The sequence below is a fragment of the Perissodus microlepis genome, chromosome 9, assembly GCF_051167445.1.
Source record: "Perissodus microlepis isolate ML-2025 ecotype Zambia chromosome 9, ASM5116744v1, whole genome shotgun sequence".
NCBI classification, from domain to species: Eukaryota; Metazoa; Chordata; class Actinopteri; order Cichliformes; family Cichlidae; genus Perissodus; species Perissodus microlepis.
Window position 1 is genome coordinate 11,753,687 of NC_140469.1, and position 24,953 is coordinate 11,778,639.

At 41.9% G+C, this 24,953-nt stretch overlaps 2 protein-coding genes across 2 annotated transcripts in view; both read left to right on the forward strand.

Moving 5' to 3' along the window:
- Positions 1-6,504, forward strand: part of LOC146380149 (uncharacterized) — a 56,422-nt gene extending 49,918 nt beyond the window's left edge. Inside the window, exon 8 of the mRNA XM_084939023.1 lies at positions 6,420-6,504. The gene's annotated coding sequence lies outside the window, so the exon portion shown is untranslated. The remainder of the gene's footprint in view (positions 1-6,419) is intronic.
- bmp6 (bone morphogenetic protein 6) overlaps positions 1-24,953 on the forward strand; it is a 52,355-nt gene that overhangs the window by 25,199 nt on the left and 2,203 nt on the right. Inside the window, exons 2-6 of the mRNA XM_084939020.1 lie at positions 6,420-6,612; positions 11,259-11,407; positions 11,567-11,764; positions 21,978-22,054; positions 23,217-23,327. Of these exons, the coding sequence (XP_084795146.1) occupies positions 6,420-6,612; positions 11,259-11,407; positions 11,567-11,764; positions 21,978-22,054; positions 23,217-23,327 (728 nt within the window). The remainder of the gene's footprint in view (positions 1-6,419; positions 6,613-11,258; positions 11,408-11,566; positions 11,765-21,977; positions 22,055-23,216; positions 23,328-24,953) is intronic.

The following is a 24,953-nucleotide window of genomic DNA, read 5'->3' on the forward strand; positions in this document are numbered from 1 at the left end:
AGATTTTCTCGTCATTTATTCGCCTGTTTGTCCACTCGTGCACCCCGGCTGTCTCCCTGCACAATCAGCATCTGGCTCTTGCTAGAATTTCTTTCGACACCTTTTCCTCTTTTTCCTCCTTTGCTTCTTAAAGGGATGCACGCCTTGGTTTATAAAAAAGTCGGTCTGTCGGGATAAGGAGTCAGTCTCGCATGAATGGCAGACTTCTTTGGTCTGTTTTTTCAAGGGATGAACTTTTGCTTTCCAAATTTGACTTGGAAGCCTGATTCAACAGCTGTTAATCTGAGTTTTTATGCAATTTGGAGCAAAATTATGTAATGAAAGGTATCTTATGTAAGAAAGCATTTCTGATGTAACTTGATTTATTAGCCATTTCAGACAAGTCATAGTCACAAAGCCATTACATAACAATTTATTAGATATATGCTAATAATAGTTTTCAAGTGTAGACTGTGTTTATGGACCACACGGCTGCGTGTGGAAGTAAGAGATCCCCAGAATCGTGAAGTTGTGGTGCTGTGTGTGTTTATGTGTGTGGGTTGCTGTAATACATACAGCAGTAGGAGCTGGAGAGCAGCGCCAGATGTTGCGCAGGTGGAAATGAGAGAACAGCTCCCGCCAGAGTGTCCAAGTGAATCTGCAAATCGTCCAACTCACTCTCCTTCTGTCACTGTCTCTCTCGCTTCTTTTCTCATATCACCTCGGACCGTCTCTTTCCTCTTCCCTGTCTTATCTTTGTCCCTTTGGTCTCTACGTATTCCTCTCTCCTACAGCCGAGTCTATCTTTCCCCATCCTCACATAATCTTATCGACGTCTCTCTCCATGTCATCGTGTCCTCGTGTCATTTTAGATCACTTTTTTTGTTCACCGTATCCAATTTAATGTGTTGTTCACAAACGTTTCTTCCTTAAAATAATCCTAAATCCACTCGCCTCTCTTTTATAGCCTCTTCCTGTTTCTTTTCCTTGTTTTCTCAGTTTCTCTGCCTTCTTTCGTTTCCTCTCAAACATTAATTGTTTCAGTCTTTTTCTGTCTAGCAGTCATCATTTGTTCCTCTCTTCTCCCCTTGCTCACTCTTACTGCTCTTTTTGCCCTTCTTGTAACAGATGAAATTCCCTGCAGTGTTTTGGTGAATCATCGGCGAAATTCCCCGGGATTGTCAGGCTTTCTGGTTAACCTTAATTTCCTCTGTGTAAGAATGAAAGACAAACTTTGTCACTTTATGTTTGTGTTGATTTTCTCAAGAACTGGTGATAAGCGATGGAATGAAAACACAGCGAGGTCACACACCCATGCCTCACTATGAATATTGTAATTATAACTCTTTTCCCATCTTTAGAACCGCTTTGAATAAATTCCTCTGTGAATCACCCAAATCCAAATCCCTTTTCCTTTCTGTGTGTTCCTGTCTCAAAGCCTCGTCATGGTGGATTAGCGCAAAGGTTATGCTGCTTGTGTGAAGGCTTCCCTTTGATTTTAGATGCGAAAGCTCAGTGGATTTCAATCGAATTTCAAGCTGAGAAGGTGGAGAAGCAGCTGGAATGCTACTTAGCTGCTAACACTGTGGCTCCCAGGCTGCTTTGCAAAGGGCTGTGCTGAGACGTGAGGCTGAGTCTGTCTCCATATTTCATGCCTTTAATTGCTTGTCTTCATAAAGACGCTGTTTAAAGCGAGTCCCCTCTCTGAAATTAGCAATATGATTGATTTGAGCAGGCTCATTATGAGGCTGAGCGAGCTGAGGAGCGCCTTGAGATTCTGTTTGGAAGTGATGAAAATGTGAAAACTGAATTTCATCAGAGCCTTCTGAAAATGGTGCATAAGGGTTTTTTCCACCTTAGCAAAAACAGATTTTTTCTTTGCCTGGAATGATCGAGATTTCTCCTGTGTGATCGTAGTAAATTTTGTTGGAGTTTCCAGGAAACACAAAGAAGTTTACAGTTGAACTCCAGGAAACTGCTTAGTATTGCCATAGACTGTATGTAAAAGATGGAAGTAGCCATCTGAAAGGTAGCTGTGCTGGATTCCAAATGAAGGTGATTTTTTATAAGTAAGGTTATGAGAAAATGACTGCTGCTAACTTCATTTATTACCTCAGTCAAACACCTGTGGAGATTGCGAGCTCTGTGTGGTTTGTATCTGTGGAGAATTATGTTCATTTTCTAAGAGATTGTCCCAGTTAGCTTGTGATTGACAGTTAGCTGAGATAGAAGAATGTAGTTTTCCAGTCAGGTTCACCACATCTTTACAAAACACCACGATGGCCGGAATAGCTGGAATTCCAAAGGCCTATGTCCATCTATTCTATACGGTCTGTGGCTAACAGTCTTAGTGCTTCCCTAAAGCTGCTTGTTGGAGCACCATGGCTATGCTAATGAAATGATTTTGTGTCTCTGTGTGTGAAAGAAGGCAGCAGCCTGGTGGAAAAACTGTTAAGCGCAAATAAAGATCTGGGAAATTTCTCACAACTGCCCATAGTTAGCAGCAAACCTGCGTTAACATGGGCACAAGGCAGTCTTTGCTGCTGTTGCCTGAATAATTTAAATGTCAGCTGATTTAACCAGTAGCCTTAAGCTGTCTTTTTACATGTTATAAATAAATAGCAAATATGCAAATGTAGGTTCACTTTTATGATTACACCTTTAAGGGCTGTAGTTCAGCTGTCCATGAGATAATTTGGCTTTGAGCGCAGTTAGACTAGGGCTGTCTTCCATATGCTTTTAATCCTTCGTTTGAGCTCCAGCTGTTTTATTTTATACATTTACCATTTATTTCAGGAAATATAATAAACGGTCACCACATTAAACTCCTCCTGACCTTCTCACCAACCTACAGTCTATCAGAGAGCTTTCAAGTAAAAAACAGTTAAACGGGGAATATCACATTTCAAGTGATTTGTATTCAAGCTCAGGGGTGTTGAAGTGAGCGTTGTAAAGTCATTTAGGGTGCATGACCTCTGTTTAAGGCGTCCACACACAGACACAAACGCTTTTCTGATCTATCCACCCTTGAACACAAGAGCAGACCTGTTATCACACATAACACGTGTGTGTGTGTGTGTGTGTGTGTGTGTGTGTGTGTGTGTGTGTGTGTGTGTGTGTGTGTGGGCAGCTTCTGGAATAAGATGATGAAGTGGTCACTGTCACATCTGATAAAAGTCGCAGTGACGCTGATGTGAATAGCAGCTTGTTCTCCATAGGTGGTTTCCTTTGCTCCAGTGGAAAGTGTTTGAAGTACAGAGCGGCAGACCTCGCACAGACGTAAACTGAGATGCTTCGTTTTATTATAATCTTTTGATTTAACTCACATCAGCTTGCTTTTTTTTTTTTTTTTTTTGTGAAGCCAGAAAGATACGTCTTCCTTCTTGGCCCTCTTTTTGCTCACTCAAATTCAACATTCATGTAAAGGTTGAAAATGTCCAGAGATGAGGGGAGCTTTGACCTTGCAGGGTGTAGGTACAAGGTGGAGCTGGCACTTCTGGGAGAGTCTGATTAGTTCCAGTGTTCTCACATCAACACAGTTTCTCTTCTGCTATGACTCGAGGAAAATGTGTCATCGGTCCATTTCTGGGTGGGTCCCCACATCATAAAAATTACCAGAAGGTTTTAACAAGTCTGGCTCAGGTACAAAACTGTAACTTTCTTACCTAAGATTTGGACTGTAAAAGTATGCAAAATTAATCTTTGACTCTGTTTAAATAAAATATAACTGACTGATTCATGCTGTGACCAGTGACCACATATTTCAATAAGGGAGGCATACTTTGTCCTTTAGTCCCTCCCATGTCATCTTTGGTCGGTTATCCTGCTGTCACTGTGTAGTTTGGCATATTAACTTTATGAGGAAGTCCTTGGAAAATGTTGTCCTCTGTAACAGCGGCCTCCCAACCCCCGGGCTACGGACCGGTACCGGTCCGCGAGAGTTGAGGCTCAGGTGTGAAATTTATGGTTTTCAGGGTTTTATCATTTTTATTATTAACTCAGTTTCCCTGGGTCTTTTCCCGTGTGTTATGAATAAATCTTCCTTTTTTTGTATCTGCGACACCTTAACCTCCTAAGACCCGAACTCTTTCATGGCATGCATTTTAAATTTTTCTTTGCTATTTGGGTTGATTGGGACCTGATGAATGTAAAAACAAAGAATTGCCAGATTTTTTTATTTTTTTTTACCTAATTTTTGTTTCTGAGACAAATGACATCCACATACGAGGACATTGGTTTTAAATTTTGATAGAACAGTGGCAATATAATGTCCTTGTAAGTGGATATCAGGCCCTTGTAGAGAAAAATTAAGTATTTTGGTCTAGAAAACCCCAAATGTGATGTCCACATATGTGGACGCCAGGTCCTAGGAGGTTAAAGGTCGGTCCGTGAAAATATTGTCAAACATAAACCGGTCTGTGGTGCAAAAAAGGTTGGAGACTGCTGGTCTATAAGGAGTCCCTGAAGCCAAAACTTGGGAAAAGCCCTGGTTTAAAGGGCAAACGTTTGATCAGATTAAATTAAAGTCTTTGGGAAACATGTTTCTATGTTATAATTAATAAAATGAACTTTTATTCAGCACTCCAATAAATATTTATGCCTTAAATGCTGACTTTAAGTAATTTTCCATGTTATTTTATTGAATGTAATCTAGTCAAATGTAATTTACTTAATTGTTAAATACTTAGTTTATACCAAGCGTATTATCCTTTACCTTTGATTTGATATATTTCAGTAACATTTTCCTCATAGAGGTGTTAGTCAGTGTGTGCTGACTTCTGTGTTGCTCCTTTGGTGTTCCCCCTGTTTTGTACAGTCTCAATAACTAAGTTTAATTGCACAAAGTATAAGTTAAACTTTGGTACTTTAGCTTTGGTATGATCCAGTTAAAAAGACAGTTTTCACAGGATTCGATGCAGTCCTGCTTCCACAGGAATTAAGAGTAAGTAGCAGCCAGGTGCTGCGAATCGATGCACTCAAATGCATTAACTGATCATCAAGTGTGAGAACCTCCATAAAAGCTTTTGCGGTTTTTGCAGTTTGCTGGTTTGGAGCGTCAGGTTTGTGTTTGTAAACTTCTGATTTGTCTGAACAATGAACAAATCATTCATCCTTCCAAAGAGTCTTTCATGCAGGCAGTGACAAAAGTGCACATCCTGAAATTTTGCAGGAATGAAGCTATTTACATCACACGCCCACACACAACTGAATACAGCCATTGCTCAGCAAAAAGCCATAATTACTCTTTTTATCTCCCCTCTCATCCTCATTGTCATGTTTATACATTTTCTGCCTTCAGCTGCACATAAATGTATAAATGAGAGCATAAAGGCTCATTGCAGCCCCCTCCATGTTTACTGTATTCCAACAGCGGGTTAGATGTGGTGGCTGTGTTTCTCTGGAGGCGTTTGCTGCACATGTGGGTCAGTTTGGGAGCGAGACCAGTTCAAACTGGAGCATGAGACTGGCCATGGATCAAGGCAGAGGATGGATCTAAGCCGTGTGAAAACGTGGCCTGTGTTCGATCTCACAGTGGGTGAAAAACTGAGGTGGTAGTATACGTCTGACTGTGGTACCAAGTTGGTCTGCGCTCAGTCGGTGGGGGTGAAAAGTCTGCTGAACCTCGCTGCACTGAGCGGTAACTGCAGATGATGATAGAGCGTGTGTGAGCATGCCTGTGGGGTGTACGAGAGTCTATTTAAAGTGTGATGGGGTAAGAATAGCGCGTTGATGAGTATAACATCTACTGTTAGTGTTGGCCTGGGTATTTCTATACACAGCCTTCTAATTGTCCTCTTTATTCCTGTCCCCATCTTACTCCCCGTGTCTGTCGATTCTCCGGGTCCTTCGCTGTGGGAGAGAAACCTCCAGCAGAGACGGAAACAATTCCCCGGAGAGCACATTATCATTATGGTGCATATTGCACTTAAAACATAGGAGGGAGAGAATTTTGTTGGTTTTCGTCATTTCACGCTGTCAGAAGTGGTCGCAGAGTGACTCTAAGTTTGCTGCTTTTGGCCTTTTGCTGTGAACTGATGATAACAGGGATTTATTTATAGCAAGTGGAAGCCAAGAAACCTATTAGAGTTTATGTATAAATCACATGTTTGACATACTTTAAAGGCGTGTCTGAAAAGGATATCCGCTCATCATTCACTACTGCGTATTTACGATGAAACCCTGTTTGCGGATCTATAATTTGATCCTATTTGTGGAAAATGGATCATGAGCTTGAATCAAGCTGCTGAAAAGAGAGCATATGGGCCAAAAGACATGATTACCATTTGATCCGTAGAAGCACAAATCAACCTGCCATTTTTTCTGATGAACATTAGCTTCATTTAGCTTTACGTTAATAGCTTTTTTCCTCACCCTGGTTTATATCTCGCCTTGTGTGAGCTATGGTCCTAAAAGCATGCGTATGTGTTTCTAACCCACAGTGGAGTACGACAGGGAGCTCTCACCGCACAGGCGTCACCACAAGGAGTTCAAGTTCAACCTCTCGCAGATCCCAGAGGGCGAGGCCATCACCGCCGCCGAGTTTCGCCTCTACAAGGAGTGCGTGAGTCGTGCTTTCCGCAATGACACCTTCCTGCTCAAAGTCTACCAGGTGGTCAAGGAGCACCCTGACAGGTAGCATATAAACTTTTACAGAGTTTCCAACGTCTATGCTGAAGTCCGATTCGCTGTTAGATTTTCTCTTGATTGTCTCATCTGTGTTTGTGCAGAACTATAAAAGTATTTTTATACTAACTTGGGAAAAACAAAAAGAAGTAATAAGTTTTGTGGTTTTACGCGTCTCACTAAAGTCGAATGGTTTCCAGTAAAACTGACAAAATGTTAGCACATCATGTCCAAGTGAATTAGCACTGATCATCTTTTTAGATAAACAATAAATCTCAGAATTGTGTATACCACACTAAATCTTAAATATGGGAGTTTTGGTTTTCTTGCATACTCTTTTATTCACATTTCTTAAAATGTACTTGAATAAATAATAATCATTTACTGGTTTTCAGTTGTATGAATTTTTTTTATCCGTGCTAAATGTGCACGATCTTGGCTCGAGCACTTTACATCCGTCTCACTTACAGTGAGATCACAGCAGAGCAGATATCTGTAACTTATGTATGGGTTTGATTTGGGGGTCATAAAATTACTCACCCCCACCTCTCTGGCTGAAGCTGAGAATATTTGATTATTACCAAAGCTGTGGAGCACAAATAGTAGTTGAATTTATGAAAAATACAGAAGATAACACAGTGTGACAGATATAAAATAGTGTTTTTGCACAAACAAGGTCATTTCCAAAGAGCCATTAGCTAAAAACTTGGCATATCTCAGCATGGTGTGCAGTGTGTCCTTAGAAACATTTGTGGAAATCTACAGCAGATGAACAGTATCTGAACCTCGTGTCCTTGAGAAACGGGGAAAAAAAATCCAGAAAAGACATGAGACAGGATCTGAAGCCTTATCAGAAATAGTCTCAGTTATTAAGAAGCCATCCTTAAGGAAGGGAAACAGAAAGAAAATGGTGTTGTATGCCAAAGTATGCAAGAACTGGACTGAAAATCAGTGACAACATGTCTGATGGAGTGAAGAAGCCAAATTATCAGTATGTGAGGAAGCCCAGGAGAGAGGTACAAAAGTGAGTGTCTACAACCGTCTGAAAAACAGGGTGGAGGCTGTGTCATGGTTTGGAGCTGCAACTTAGCCAGTGGTGTTGGAGATCTTGTCAAAGTTGATGTAATTACGAACGCAGAAAAATACCATCAGACTTTAATCCACCGCGCAATGCTATTGGAAAGCATCTGACATCTCGGCAGAGAACAGAACAAAAGACAGCCAACATCCAAACAAGAGTTTGAATGTCCTTGAAGATGCCTGGAGAACCATTCCTGAAGACTACTTAAAGCAATGACGAGGAAGCTGCCTTGGAGAATTCAGGCTGTTGAAGAATAAAGAAGTTCATACCAAATTCTGACTTTCAAGATCGAATTGTACAAACTCTGTTGTTGTACAAGCTAACTGGATACTGTATTTCCATGTTTGTTTGCATGTTTCACTAACTCGATGCGCAGCAAAATATAAAGAAATGAGATTCAGCACCAAGGCTTTTGCGCAACACTGTATTGGGACTGAGCTACTAAATTTTCCTTGAATTATTTGGGTTTCAGCAGCTCTTAGCAGTGAAACACATGCACGTCGATGGCCCTGCGGGTAGGTTCCTGTAGGCTCCAAAAGCATTCACATTCCTTCTCCCCGTGCGTTGCACATACTTTTGGCAGCTGTTGTGTTTATCATGTAAAATCAAGCATTACAGAAATAGCACAACTTCAAAATCCTCACCAGAAAAAGCACGGCTAATGCATGCTAAACATTTACTGTACATTAAGACTGCAGGGCTAGATAAACAGAGTTTCTGAATAACATTTGTGTTTTATCAAGCCCGCCCGCCGTCGACCAGCACAAACATGGAGAGAATGTCTGATATCTGTTTTTAGCCTTACATAGCTCGATATATTTAGTCTATCAGTGAATACACGCTGAAGGAACTCTCTCCTTAAAAAGCCATTGATGAATGATTAATTCTTTTGTGTTAAATAAAACCAATTCAGTCTGTCAGAGGATTCACACACAGTACATTTATTTCCTCCTTTGTCCCTACAGTGGCTGGTTTGTGCTCTCGCTTTCTCTCCCGTAAAAACATTTTTATTTCTGGAGATATTTTCAGGTTATAGAGATAAAATATGTCCATTTATATGCCTTTAAGAAAAGGCCTGCTTGTTATCAGATGGAGAAATAAACTGCATGTATAAATAACGCCTTGTAACTGCAGTTTTACATTATTCGATCTCTTCAGTGCAGATATCATCTGAGGTATTGTCACGTACATGAGAAAAAACATTACTGTTTTTTCCCCGTTTTGCAAAACCATCCCTTCATAATCAGCGGGAAGCCCGTTAACTTTCTCGTGCTCCTCCTTCCCATAAAACCTGACTCGTGCTCTGACTCCGAGCTGTAATGATAGAGCGCTTAATTAGCCTGACACCCGGCTGAGGAATGTGACAGGTTACAATGCAAAAAAAAAAAAAAAGGTGGCCGGCCTGACTTTGTGTTGAGAAAAGACAAAGACTGTCCTGTACCCGCTCAGGAGAGTTAGTTCTTACAATCTCTGTCTTTTCCTCCAGATGTCTGACTCGTGTATCGTTTTTAAGGTCTTACAAATATGCCATTGCACCAGTTTCAAAGACGAAAGCATGTGAAATAACCAGGCCAGCTGCGAGTCACACTTTCTTGCCTTGGATAACAATTTTAACAAGTCACTGACAAGACTCATAAAGGGGATTTATGGTACAAAGAAACACGACTTTGACTCTTGACCTTATTATTCCAGTTCATTTAAAGCAGCCAGTCAATAACACATTCGTACAGTAGACCGTCACCCTGCAGGTGTCTCTCTCACTGACTCCCTGCTGTTCTGTCACGCGAGCGTTACGTGACAATGAGGCAGAAACACAAGTGCACCTGGGACAAATGTGCAAACTCAGCAGTAGGGTGGAGTACCATATGCGTGTAGGAAAACAGGGTGTAGGTGCTCATACGGAAGCCGTCAGAAACACTCATTAATGAGCAATAAAGAGAGGCTGCTGAAGCATGACTGCAGGGACATTCTCTGAACACCTGGATGATTGCGAGGCTTTGATGTGTCTCGTGGAGGAGTGTCTGACAGGACCGCCGCAGTGTTATTACTGCTGTAATGGGACGGTGGGAGGACAGAGGCCTCTTATCATTCACACTCTGTCTTTTCCTTACATCTCCTCTGCTGTCACTATTTTTACCTCCCTCCTCTTTTGACACATTTGAAGCCTGATTCGATGAACTCACTTTTGTTTTTTTTGTAAATGATATTAACATGCATGTAGCCTGATATCATACTTTTAATTCCTTCCTGTTCGGAGTCCCTCAGAGATGTAGACTTTAAGGTCAGATCTACGCTAGAGTAGAATACAGTATCCCAGCATTTTTTGTTAAGTGCCACTATCCATCTTCCTGTCATTTTGTTATGATACTCTTACCTCGATAGAAACCAAGAGCTTCTGCGTCTTTGGTTTCTTAAGGCGGTAGATCTGCCCTTTCTAGTGTTGCGTGATCTCAGTGATGCTCTTTGCTGCCCATGTGTTTTATACATAAGACTGAATGCAGTAAACCAAATGTATATAAATTGTCATTTCTGTTGAGGACATCAAAGAGGGAGAGCCACACAGCAGCAAGTTTTACTGAGTCAGAATTTATTAATCCTGAATCAAAAAGGCAAAAACGTAAAGCTGCATGGACCCAAAATGATCTGCTGCCGGTGAAAAGCAGCACAGCGGACTCCTTAAGCGTAATTTAGACTTCTGCGGGAAATCTATGTCGTGACTTACGACGTAACTGGAAACTCCACATTATAACTTTCCACATTCAGTCGTTGTGGGCTGCGTCAAACAGATGTGTAGTTACATTTCTTGGGGGGTGGACGTCAAGTTACCTGGAAGCATAGTTCAGGCATTAGGTCCATCATAGCACATTTAGCAGTGCAATATAATATCTAATAGCAGCTTGTATTTAATTGACTTAATACAGATGAGGACAAAATTATTTGTGTAGTTTATTTCTATTTGAACAATGACAGAATTATTTCAGCAATAGCATAAATTACCAGGCTCAGTATCATTGCCCCCCTGGAAACTGGTGTTCTTGTTGACTTTTATAAAGGACAAACCTCTGCTATGCAATGATGTGCTTTAACCTTGTAATGGTCAAAGATTGGAAAATCACATTAAAACACTTTATCTTCCAATTTACACACAGTATAAAAACTTCAGCAGCAGTTTGAGCTGTCACTTGAGAAAGCATCTTACCACCACAAACAAAATATGTGAGTTTAGTATTAAGTTATCAAATGTGAAGAACTGGAATGAGAAAAATCATCAAGACACTGAAAGAGAGCCACACAGTGCAGAACAAGCCTGTCAGAGGTAGGAAGGGCAATATTTCAAAGACTCTGGGAAGAAAACTAGTGAGAATTATATCTAAAGAGCCCAGAATAACTGCCAGGACACGAGTGGAGAAAGATTATGCAAACTGGAAGCACGTTCTTTGGTCAGATGAGATGACAACAACCATTTTTAATACCGTTCCAGTACATCCATGTACAAATGCCAGTATTGGCACAAGTATTACTAATGTTTCGTGTGATAAGTTTCTTCTTGTGTTTGTTTGCCATTGTGTCACAGAGAGGCAGATCTGTTCCTGCTGGAGTCTCGCAGGCTGTGGGCAGCTGAGGAGGGCTGGCTGGAGTTTGACATCACTGCCACTAGTAACCTGTGGGTGATGAGTCCCGCACACAACCTGGGTCTGCAGATCAGTGTGGAGACCAGCGGCGGTGAGGGATTCAATTGCACATCTCTTTTGTAATACAAAGCCATAGTTGGAGCAGTTAAAATGCATCACTTTCTCTCAGCAAAGTAAAGGTCAGCAGTCATTGCTGGAAGTTTTTGATCTTCTGTGGTTCGTACTTACTGTGATCTTTTTTTTTAAACAGGACAGAGCGTCAGCTCCAAGGAGGCGGGGCTCGTAGGACGCGACGGCGCACTGGATAAGCAGCCTTTCATGGTGGCCTTCTTTAAAGTCAGTGAAGTGCACATCCGCACCGTCCGCTCCGCTAGTGGGAGACGGCGCCAGCCGCACCGCAATCGATCCGCACAACCGCCAGAGGGATCTAGAGGGCCGGGCCCAGCAGGTCAGTCTACAAGAACGCTGAACCTTAACTGACCTCATTACGCAGTGAAGTCGTGAATGCAATCAGACTCAAAAGTAACATAATAGCAAAAATGATCTACATCCACTGATGTCACCGACGTCCAGCCCGCAGAGAATGGCGGATGGGTAGCATGTGTTTGAAATCTGGTTTTATTATCCCTCTTTGAAATGCTTAATAGATTAGACCCGACGTTTGCCGGATCTCTTTAATCAGTGCCGATCAGATGAGAATTGTAGCCCATTTTTTTGTTTTCTTTGTATGGTTAAGGTATTGCAGTTTTTCCCAATACATGTCTTTTGAGCAGGGAATATAGTTATTTGTTATATTTGTTATACACCGTTTCTGCTCTGAGGAGTGACTTAAATGCATGGTGGCCGGGAGAGAGTGCATGAGGAAGAACCTTGGGCTTAAACGTTAAAGAACAGGCTATGTGAATGATGGTAAGATGACTTTAAACTGACACACCTCTGGTGCATCTGTAAACTGTGTAGTAAGTCTTGCTAGAGATTTACAACGTGACACGATCTCACAGAATTGTGAGCTACTGAATATTCAGTGATTTAAGGCGCAGGCGGTGAATCCATCTTGACAGGTGACCTCATCCTCCGGACCTCCTCATTAGCCCTGCTTGCTTCTCTTCCTACTCAACAGATGATGTAATGTGAAGGTATGAGCCTGATGTTATGAGTCTCACAAGCTTTTCAAATTAAATCGACCCATAATCCGCAGCCTTCCACCTGCTGTGTGATTCTGGACCTTTATAGTGCTTAAAGCTAAGCTGCTCCTGTGAGGCTTCATTGTGTGACTGCTGCAGTATGTAAAGGTAGTCCTCAGTCAGCTTGCTGTTGATACTGGTCTTATCCTCGCCAAGTTAGGCGCACAAACCTTTAGATGTACGTGAATCCAGTGCATCTGCTTTCTGCACCCGTTGTTGGACTTTAAATGATGAGCCATAGTAAGCCTAAGTGTGCTTCCAGGGGCTGCGAGTATCTAAGCACAGAGTGATGCCAACTAAAGCTAACGATCAGACCAAAGAGGTTAGAGGATGTGCCACAGTAACCCAAATCTTGGCTATAACTGGTTTATCTTTGGTCCTCTTGTCTAATCACAGCTCTTGTCTGCACTCACATAGAGCTGCAAATCCTCCCATCCTGACTGGCTACTTAGGTAGCGATTTACCTTTGCTTTGCTTTCTTTTGCTCCCTGCTTAATGGCTCTAACATCTGTACGGTACGCAGAAGCATTTCCAGGACAGGTTTGCTCTCATCGCTACTCCCTGCAAAACCCTCTGCTGAGATTTGTTGGCTCGATCTTCTGTTTGCTCAGAGCATCTGCAGCGACTTTCTCAGTAGGTTACGCGGCACTGCTGTTAACACCAGAGGTTGTATGTTAAATTCCTGCAGGGCTTTTTCTTAGTAATTGCATTAGATGAAAGCTTTGGCTGACACGACACAGAACAAAGACTCATCATTTGTTATGCTACGGGACAGTTAGATCTCACCACATGTTCAGTTTTGGCTCCAGACCTGTATTCTCCACCGCCCAGCTGTCACCTTTGGCTCGAGACGTCCGAAGACTTTAAGGCAGGATGTCGTAAAGACAAAGTTATTCTGGGGTACACAGCGTGGATTTCAAACCCTGCTCCCTTTCAGTATAAAGCTTTTTGTGTCCCCTTCTGCATCGGGAGGATGAAAAACTTTCCACGGAGCGAGTCTGCTGAAAAAAGTGCTCTAACAACGACAATCTGTTAAATATGCGTCCTGGAGGATTGGACTTTACATAACCCAAAACATCAAGACCTCTCCGCCTCGCCACTCGGGACGACTGGGAGTGTAAATATTTAGATCCTACACAGGAAGCAGGGAGGCCCCCCTCGCGACAGCCGTGTGTCCGTGGCCAGCAAGAGGACTGCAGGGATTGGACGGGATGGGAGGATCCGCGAGGAATTCAGGAGGGCATATGGTTTCAATACCGCATCACTCACTTCAGAGACGGGGAGGAGGCCGCGATGGATGGGGAGAGCATCCGTCTTGTGGAGCGCTCATGGGGAGAAACAAAATGTGGATGCTGTCCCCCAGTTTCTGTTTGGCCGGGAATTCACCCTCACGGATATTTTTCCAAAGAAGCGGGAGATCTAAGAGCGAGCGGCAGCAACGTGTTTGTTTCGAATGTGTGCAGTAGCGTCCACATAGAGGCTTTTTAAACTAATTCAGCCCGTGTGTTTTCTAAAAATAACCTCCCAAAGTGTGGCCCCTGATGTGTGAGGTCAACCTGATTCCACTGCCTCATGTTTTTAATCCCAAAGTAATCCCTGACATCATCAGACCCATTTTTAATTTAATAAATTTTTGTCAATTTTGATTTGGTCTTCATGAATTTGGCCTTGCTGCGCCTCGATTCGCCACAAATGACTCTCGTGCCTTGCTCGGTCTGCTAGGGCTATAAAGCAACCTTTAAACCAGGACAACTTTATTTTCCCAGCTCTAATCCCTGTGAGGTTTTGGACCTTGTTATTTTCTCATTTGCACCATTTTAGCGAGCTGGGTTTAAATCGACATCTGATATTAAATATCTTCCAGATGACAAAAGAGGCCAGAATCGGGCAAAAAAATTTCTGCAGCAATAGTTTTGAGATTATGGTGTAATTCTAAGTGTAACAAATCATCTTTGTTTTCCACATTTTGCTCCTGAAAGCGCACACACACACACACACACACACACACACACACACACACACACACACAGCTTTCAAACCAGCCACTTTTATCCCAGTGTTTTTGTTTTTCCTGTTCTTCCTGTTTAGTGGGGTAAATCTTTTTTTTTTAAAGTTTCTGAGGCGTGCGGGGAAGACCGGGAATATCTTTTACAACAGCCGTGATATTTCCACCCACTCTGGGTGTGTCTGATGTGTGCACAGTGGAAAACGCTGGTGTGTATGTTGCCAAAAGAACAATACAACACCTTTAAAGGTAATTTGGGGTTTTGTGGGCGAGGAAGGGCTGAGGAGGTAATGGGAGTCGGGCTGGGCCTTGGCTGTGGGGGAAGTTAACAACCATCCGGGGAAGGAATATCACGTCCCGGCACAGCACCGGCGGCCTGTAATTAGGCCTAGCTAGTCATTAGTTGCACAGCTAAAAGACTGACCAAGCTAACAGTATTGCTTAAAGAATTATAATAACACGGCGCTCAGCCAGCTGTGTTTTTTCATCTGTCGCTCTTCTCCTCCCTCCTCCTCCTCCTCTTCGTTCTCCTCGCTCCTTCACCACCCGACCTCCTTTTGTTTACCGTTGGCGTAATTAGACATGGCGGAGCTCCCTCGCAGGGTTTAATAACCTCTGTGATGAAAGACAGGAAGAAAGATAAACTTCAGTAGTAGTGGCTGCAGGGAGGGGGAGGAACGTCAGAGGCAACAGTGACATTCTCCTTTCATGTCTTCACAACTTTTGGGACACGCTCCTTCCTCCTTCAGGGTGAAGGATTTTATTTTGAACACTGGGACTGAGTTTTCCATCACCACCACCACCACTGCCGCCACCTCTATGGGAATTTATGTAATTGCTACTGTAAAACCTGCTATTTTTTTCTCGCTTTGGAATTAAGAAATAGCTGGAGTAAACCATAGGCTGTAGGTGGAGCGGCTTGAAAAGCTTTGGCCCGCATGGGTTTCTGTGACTCTTTTTATGTCACTGACACGCTGAATCTGAGCTGTGCAGTTATAACATCTGAACTGGCACCATAAGATCTTCGTGTTTTCGGAACAACCGGAGATAAATATAATTTACAGGCTTTTCCAGAGTTTGAGGTTCAAAGAGTGGCGGGGAAGGGTTAAAGTGAAGTCATACAGTACATTAAAAGTCTCAGTGTTAAAGAGCCACAGTGCTTATGTTCAGTAAGGAGCAGTGTTTCCCCTGCTATTCAATAGACAGGGTGGGAACCGGCAGTAGGAGCCCCACCCTGATGAATTCAATGTGAATCGGTTTTAGTGCAGAGTTTTACTATCACGCGGTCAAATGGATGTTTGTCTACTCGCAGAGAAACATTTCCAGGTTAAACACTGTTAGGTAAGCTGCCGTAACGCAGCGGCAGAGCTCTGTGCTACAGTGTCCGTTTACATTGCCATCTCAGTAGAGGAAATCCTGCTTTTTTTCTCCCTCCCATTAGTGTTATTTTCAAATATTTGGTCCTGAATGTAGTTCAAGAAGAAGGTGAAAGTGGAGTTCATGGTTTGGGTCTTAAAATCCTCTGAAGTCATGTTGAAAGGACAAAGATATTTGCTTTGAATAGCAAGTGATATCTGAGGTGATTTTTCCATAATTAACCACCATGTCTACACCTCCCCCTCACTAAAAATCAGTCATTTATGAATTATGTGTTACTACTGAATGCAAGACATATTCTTATAGTGTACAAATTATTTATTAATGCAATTTACATGATCTCAGTCTTACTGTTTACTCTTGTTTAGCTTGTCTCATTTGTTTTCTTTTTTAGTTTCTTTGTTTGTTTGTTTTATCACCGTTGTGTATGTGAATTTTTGCAATATCTCAAAGTATAAGGGCTACTCTATGTGCATGTGGCACTTTTACTGGGACTATGTTGTTTATTTATTGCATACTGCACTTTTTTATTCTTATCCTGCTGCTCAGACTCAATAATTTGTCTTGTGGGGTCAGTAAAGTTTCATTAAAGATAATCTATCCACCTATCTGTCTATCTAGTCCAGGGATTTCACGGCTGTTTTTACTGTACCACTAGATTTCAAAATATCCACATTACAGCCCTTTGTAACTCAAATCTTCTATGTCAGATAGTTGCTGTGGCTTGTGCTATGACATAGTTCTGATTGTAGTTATTATTATGTTTCAAAGATCACAGTTATCATCGAAACGCTTTGCCACCTCCAACTTAATTTGTGAAAGACAGCTGTGACATGTACATGTGCAATGCAGGCTGTAAGTGCACTGCGTCTCAGAGTTTAGGTCCATCATTTTGTCAAAGGGCCAAGAGAAGTTACAAACACCAAAATACCTCTTTTTAAAGTTGCAGTCATGATATTGAGCGCACTCGTTAGCTTTTCTTGCAGAGATCTTCATATTAGCCTGTTTAGCATAAAAGCTAACCTGTTTAGCCTAGCACTACCTTTGGATAAACAGACTTCACCTTACACATCAAACTTTTAGCCTTTCAACAGAGCCAGGCTAGCTTTTTTCCCCCTGTTTCCAGTGTTCATGCTAAGCTAAGTTAACCAGCGTAGCTTAGCATCTCCATATTATGTGGAGGAAAGCTTCTAAATGATTGTATTTTTACAGTATTTTAATTAAACCGACTACTTTAATGTCAAACTCTACAGTAGCACTCACACACACTCTAAGGCTTTTAATTAATACAGCAAGTATAACACGTTGAGTCAGTTTTTGTCTCTTCTCACCTCTGCTCTCTGTCAAGGAAAGGAAAAAGAAATGAATGGAAGCCTCATGGGAGCCGGAGCTCAGTGGTAGCTGTGTGGCATTAAATTTTTACAGGCAGGAAGGGGAGATGTGGTTTATGGGCACCACAAATCTGGGCCTTTACACTCAATGAAAGCCCGCAGTAAATATCAGCTTTATTCCTCTTAAAAAGCCCCACAGACTGTAAATGTTTGATGGCTTTGAAGACCGAGAGGGAAAAGGAGTTGTGCGGAGATGTGTGAGAAAGAGGGAAAAAGAAGCATGTCGCTAAATATGATACTCTGAACTGCACAGCAAAGCCACACTTATTTACTTATGATTTACTGAACCTTTGACCTGCCGGTCTGACTGCATAGGATGTTTATCTAGCTAATTAGTGGCACATTAGATCATTCTAGCAAACAAAAGTATATAAACTTCAATCTTTTTAACCCTCAAGGTCATATTTAAAATACAGTCACCTTAGAGAGCAGTGAATAAAATGAGATTATCAAACTTTAGACATCACTAGACTGGTTGATTGAGTGAAGGCCTCTCATGCTGTGTGGAGGGGGCAGGTGGGCTACATTCACCCTCCACCCTGAGCTGTGATTTGACCCAAAGCTGAATGTCACGCATCATAAATTCGACCTGGATGAGGAAGTAGGGGGGTCTCTATGAGAGGTTGTGTAATAACAAGGGTGTGTGTGTACTTAGAAACAGTGTGTTTTTCACTATTTAAAGTATTGCATATGCTACACTATTTGCAGAAATGCCTTAAGTAGTACACAAATATATTCCAGTATGCATTGGTATGTTTCTGTATATTAACCCTGAGACCTCTACCATCCTGCAGTGCTGCAGGGTAGCAGTTCAGCTCAGAGGTGTGTCGTTTTCTCTTTCTATAAACATCACCTCAGGTTTGTATCAGGTCAGCCAAGTTTCATAGCCAATCAGATTTGTTCTTTCAATGGTACTCTTCCATTATCCTTGGCTGTTTCCTGTATATAAACACTGTACACTGTACTGTGACCGATTCTCAGTTAAAAAGGTATTGGTATTGTCCATGTACAGTTCTAACTAGTTCAGTTTGAAGGCAGGATGGATGCGTGCAATCCTGCACACACAGTTTCACAAGGAGCCAAACGTGCATGCCTGAATGCTGAGAAAAACATTTGCACATATGCAGAGGTACACAGAGACACACACGCACATGGAGATGTACCATTGACTGCACAGACATGTAAACTTATAACTTATTTCCACATTAGCAGACATGCCGCGAGCTGCCCTTCCTACTGAAAAGGAAGGAAGCCTAAACGAGGGAAACACCTGACCGCATCCTGACTGACCGTTACACATGACCCTTTGACCTCACTATGCCGCTGACTGTCATGGCCAGTGGTACCTTTTGTTTCTTCTCACAGAGTGAACTCGTCTAGTCAGATGAAATATTCATTGAATTTCCAGCCTTGTTTCCAAAAAAGTTGCAAAGCTGTGAAAAGATTGATGAAAACCATTTTATACCTTTGTGCAGTACAAATACTTCTAAAGCTTTGAGTCTTGTATGCTAATTTTGATTTTGATGCCAGTAACATGTTTTTAAAAAAAAGTTGGAAAGAAGGCACACAGAGACTGGAAAAGTTGTGCAAAAAAACACCTGGTGGGACACGTCTCAGGTCTAATTAGGCTGATTAGTAACATGATTGGGCTTAAAACGAGCATTCCAGTGAGGCTGATAAATTATGGAGGAAAGATGAGGAGAGATTCACCGGTCTGTGAGAGACTGTGTGGATAAATAGTTGAACAGTTTCCAACATCAAACTGTGGTGCATTCAGTCATTAGAAAGATCCCACAGGTGGCGCTGTGAAGAACCAGCTTTGACGTTTTATGCGTCCAAGTTCATGTAAGATGAGGTGAATCATAGACACAGTTTCCTCTGAGCTGAATAGGAGAGGGGAGGCAGATAGTTTGGAGATGCATCTTGTGACGACTCTGTTAGCACTGATCGGGAGCAACATATGCTGCCATCCAGACGTGCTGTCACAGAAAGTCTGATGACAAAAGAGTGAGAGCAAACAACAATTTTCCTTTCATTCCCCAAACATTTAAGTCGTGTTGATAAGAAGAAGACTATCACCCCAATAGAGCTCTTTGCTCTCACACTGCTGGCTTCTTTATTCATGCTGCCATAGGCTTAGGTTGCTGTTTCATCCTGTTAAAAGGGAGTTTTTCCTTCCCACTGTCACCAAGTGCTAGATCAAAGAAGGCCACCTGATTGTTAGGCTTTATCTGTGTTATTGTAGGGTCTTTACCTTACAGCTTCATGCACCTAGCGGTGACTGTTGTTGTGATTTGGCGTTATAAAAATAAAATTTAATTAAATTGAAGAGGTGACGGAGCACAGTCCAGATGTTTTTTCAAACGTGGAGCTTGTGTTTTTCAAAATCATCTCTTCCTACCTTTGTGTCATCTTCATACTATTTCAGTTAAATATAGGGAAGCAATTATGTCTTGACACAGTGTCTCAAAAATAGTGCCTTGGATTACTCTTGATTTGCCTTTTACTTCTTAGAAATACCCATCATAGGTATGTCTTTCTTGTTATTGCAGTTATTTTGGTGCCGTTTGGTAGATGTCCTTATATAAAGTACAACTGCACATTTATGGTACAGTTGGTAGAAACATGAAGACTAAACACAGGCAGTGCCAGGCCTCACATGCGTCTCTCTCTTTCACCTCATCTTTATGGTCTGCGATGAATCCAAGCAGGAAACCCAGCTTTGCTCTTCCTCTCCCTGTCTGTGTCTCTTTTTGTATTTGAGGCGAGGCCAGCTAAAACACACGGGTCTGGGCAGTGCAGTCAGCGAGTCTGTTCAGAATTAAATTTAATTTGATGACGAAATGGTAATGCAACCAACTCTGGTGAATTTAAATTACAACTCTCCGCTGTAATGAGTAGCTAAGTGGGTTTGGCTGTTAAACAGATAAACATCGGGTCATCTGTGAGTGCCTATGTGTACGTACTGCGAGCGGAAGCGCCGCTTGTAATGAATGATAGACGTATGGATGTAAGGAACCAAAATCAATTAGCATTACATAACCGAAATATGTTTGTATATATGTCTGTGTGCGTCTCCCTCCAACTCCAGCTGACTAAACAAGGCTGCTGTCGGTGACTTGGTGAGGTGAGTGGCTGGGTGGTGGCTGTGACTGAGTGACAAATCCCCGACTGCCTTGTGACTCACTCTCAAACAGACAGACAAACAGACACACACACGCAAACTTTTCTGGCAAAAGAAAATCTATAAAATGCCAGTTTCTTGGATGGAGTGTTGATTTATTCTATTGTTTATTTTATTCTATGACACCTATTTATATATGCCTGCAGGTGATAAATAACTATGTGTGCATGAGCTGACAGGTTAAGAGTCAGACTGGAAAAAGTCAACACTGCGTTTTGGATGAGAGGGTCAGTCGCATTTAGATTCAAACCTGTGAACGTTTTTATTGTTTTATTGTAATCCCAATATTATTCTAGCCACAGACTGTATATAGAAGATGGCAACAATAACGTCATCTATTGATTTCTGATCTCCTGTTTTTTCTTTGGTAAAAAGAGATTTTTTTTTAAAATTTAATACCAGACTGTGAATGCTTTTAGAGTTGCCTCAAGTGGCTATTAGAGGAACTACAAGTCTTGGCATTGCGCCTTGGCTTTATTTCTCATGGAGGTTGCTGCTTGATTGTAAGGCTGGTCCTCAGCAAAAGTCTAAACAGTTGGTTAACTGTTTTATAATTATGGATGTGAAGACCAACAACTAACTGCAATTAAAATCAGTTTTGGGCTCAAAGAAGCTACTCTTGTGTGTGTGTGTGTGTGTGTGTGTGTGTGTGTGTGTGTGTGTGTGTGTGTGTGTGTGTGTGTGTGTGTGTGTGTGTGTGTGTGTGGTTGTAGAGTCATAATTGCCTCAAATAGAGCCTCATATAGAACCATCGAGAACATGGGACCAGTGCCACTGTGTAGCACTTTGCCTGTTTCTCAGACAGGTTAGTTGTGAAAATGTAATCAAAGCCATGAAAGGACAGAGTAAATAAGCTAAAGGGAGACCTTCAAACTTAAGTGGAAAATCTGTGTCACCGTCTTGACTTCAGTGCGGTGACCGACGCCAGCAATGACCTCTTCTAGTTTGAAAACCAAACCTATACCTGAGACTGTCTGAGCCGTTGCTGTACGACCGCAGAGGCGAACACAGATGATTAAGGACAAGCTGATGGGCGGAGAGTCCACAAACACTCTTGTCACTATTTCACTGCGTGTGCATATGCCAAATAATATGTAACTGCCAATGAATTCAAATAGGCACACGCTCAAGTGCATTAGACAGCAGATGAATGTGAAGCACGTACAGCGCAGCGCCCGCTGTAATGAGCACTTGTGCCGGCACTCCGGTCTACGCCCTCACATGTTTCTCCACCCAGTGCATTACGCGAGGCGTGTTGTGTTATTCTTCTGCTCTCGGATTCAGTATGTAATGTGTCACTGGACATCACTGGACATATTTACATCATTTACCCAAGGAAAAGGGCTTTCACTTTGTTTTATCATCATGGCGCTGTGACATACTTTCCACACGCTGAGGGTCACAAACGATGTGGAAAACGACGCCAGATGCTAATCATGCTTCTAAGTGGAGCGGCCCCGTGTCTGGAGAGGATCGTGGTAATATGTGAACCCTGATGGTTTCTGTTCTTTGTCTTTCAGACTACAACAGCAGCGATCAGAAGACAGCATGCAGAAGACACGAGCTGTACGTCAGCTTCAGAGAGCTGGGCTGGCAGGTATTTTCTCCTTAAGCTTCACCTAAAAGTTTCCTAATACATCAGTCGTCTAGTCAGGACTACTTTTTAATTCTAATCAGTGTTCCTACTATGCAGACTAGAGTATAGTATTATATATATTATATGATTGTTGGAATAATAGGGGATTTGTGTGTTTTTTAAACTCTTAGCAAAAGCAGTATGCCACCATCAGATGTATTAAGTAGCCGTCTCTTGTCAGACTGGTTTCCGTCTACAAATTGTTATATCTTAATATTTAAAAAATGAGTATGAGTAGCTAAATTATGGAGTGGAGTCGCACGAACCCCCCAGAGTTTATGCACTGGTGGTGGTGGGGAGGTAAACCGTTAACTGACGAGGGGAGGTGGGATGTGAGATACATGGCCTTGAAGTCAGACGTCACCCAGAGCAGGGATGTCAAAGGCACTTTAGATTGTGGGCCACGTACAGCCCTAGTGGGCTGCACCAGTGGAACTCCCCTTTCTTTCAGTGTAAAGTATAACTATTTTTTCCATGAGATACTTTAACATAAGAAAAAAAGTGTAATTTCAACAGCACGTCTCAGTTTTTCTACACGATAAAGTAGTAAATGAAAGAAACCTGTCAGCAGGACTCTGTAAAGTACACTACTCAGTACACATTAGAAACAAGAGAGGATGCGACATAGAAAAGGTTAAATGGAAATCACAGTGTGTGTGTACGTGTTTACTTAGATACAGAGGAAGAAATAAAAGAGAAGGGCAGAGGTACATACAACCAGCTGTTAACACAGCACTGACATCTAGAGGGAGACTGCCAGCAATCATTCACACACACACAGACAGAGGAGGGAGCTGGAAATAATGAAAGGGATTGTCAGAAGAGTGAAAAGGTGAAGACAGACGGTTGAAGATGAACTAGATCAAAACACAAATTAGAGTGGGGGGATAACCTGTCGACACCTCATCAGAGTCAAACAGTAAGACAGAAAGAGTGGAAGGAAGGAAGGAGGAGAGGGATTAGCTCTGAGTGATTTCACAGACAGCGCTGTGGATTTGTCCGCAGAGAGAACGTTAACTCTGAATTTACCAACAGCAGCTGTACTGAACCAATAATAACAAAACTGTTCATTTTTGTTCATCTGTTCATCCCAAAACCAACTGATTTCACGTGTTTCTCTAAGGACTGGATTATTGCTCCTGACGGCTACGCAGCCAACTACTGTGATGGAGAATGCTCCTTCCCCCTTAATGCCCACATGAATGCCACCAACCACGCCATTGTGCAGACGCTGGTAAGACCATCCCACTACGGTTTACCGCACTAAGTATGTGTGTATTCTTAACACAATGAAGAAGAAGTCATTTTAGGCCCGTCTCTTATGTCTGCCAGAACTTTGTGGTGGTGCTCATACAGTTTTTCCTGTGGATTTAGGATTGTTGTAGCAACACTGCAACAAGATATAATAGTGGTCTATTGTGTGTCTAAATTACCTTTAAAAATAAGCACAGGAGCATATGCGAGTGTTTCGACAGTGTATTTTTAATCTAGTCGTCGTGGCCTTCTTAGGGTTATAAATATCGGTGAATATATAGCGTTACAGTTCTGTGAAGCTCAGTTAACTCCATTAAATTTACTTGTCATGGACAGTCGAAACATAAAAGAGACAAATGAGGTACATCCACATATGGAGTAACTGCTCTTCTTCTAGTGGCCACTTGAGGCAGCCTTCAAATGGAATCAGTCCCCATAGACTTCCATGTTAAAATGTTTATGGTATTAAAAATATATATATTTATACAGTCTTATCCAAAAAAAGTTGGTCTCTGTGAAGAGTTTCCCTGTTCTAAACAACTGTACAGATGATAGCTTGTGTTTTCATAACTCCCAATTGGATGCAGGATTTAGGAGCGTGGCAGCACAGACAGTGTAGCCGAGCAGCGACACTAATTAGTTACTGAATCTCTGGACCACTCTGACATGTTTGTTGGTGCTTGGGAGGATTTTTAATGTAGTCTGTGCGGGACAGACCATCTGATTAGTTTTTGCTCCTTGAGTACCATCCTAGCATTTTAGTAATCTTTAACTTAATCCACTTCAATTTAGTTTTATTTATATAGCAACAAATCGCAGCAACAGTCACATCAAGACACTTTATAATAATACAGAGAAATCATTGCACCTTGGCTTGACCCCTATGAGCAAGCACTTGGTGACAGTGGGAAGGAAAAACGTCCTTTTTGATAAAAAGAAACCAGCAGAACCAGGCTGGGGGTGATGGGACAAAAACACACACTGTGGAAGAGATTGTCAATAACAGGTAAACAAAGATTAGCAGGTATGTGTACGTGTACAGTTTGTACCATTTATAACTGCTACTGTCTAATCAAGCTTGATAACGTCAGCCATATTTAGACGAGAGGGTGGAGTTCTATGTTATCAGCTAATGATAGCCAGCTTGGTTAGCAAGTTGCTATCTATCTATATCTATAAGCTGTACAGGTGCAGTGGACAGATAAAGAGACATGTTTGTTATTGCTTAGTAATGAATGATTCAAATATTAGCTTTTCACTCACTAAGACTGAAGCACAACCTTATTGGAAGGGCTGTGAGTACGCTTCGAGCCAAGGTGTGGGCTAGCAGACAGCTAGTGGCTATACCTCCATTTATTTGTGTCTACCTGTCACTTAAATCAACCTTTATATAATTTTAGTGACTGAATGATCTAAGAAGAGCATCCCTACACAGTCAATTTAATTTAGACGCTACTGACAGAGTCCAAACCATTTTAATATCTGCTGTAAAGTTGGGCCACGTGGGGTTGGGGATTTTATAACCAGTCTCCAGTGGCCATTAAAGAAATGTCAAATAATCCTACATTTGGCATGATTTAAAAATATAATAAAATCAATTTTTAAA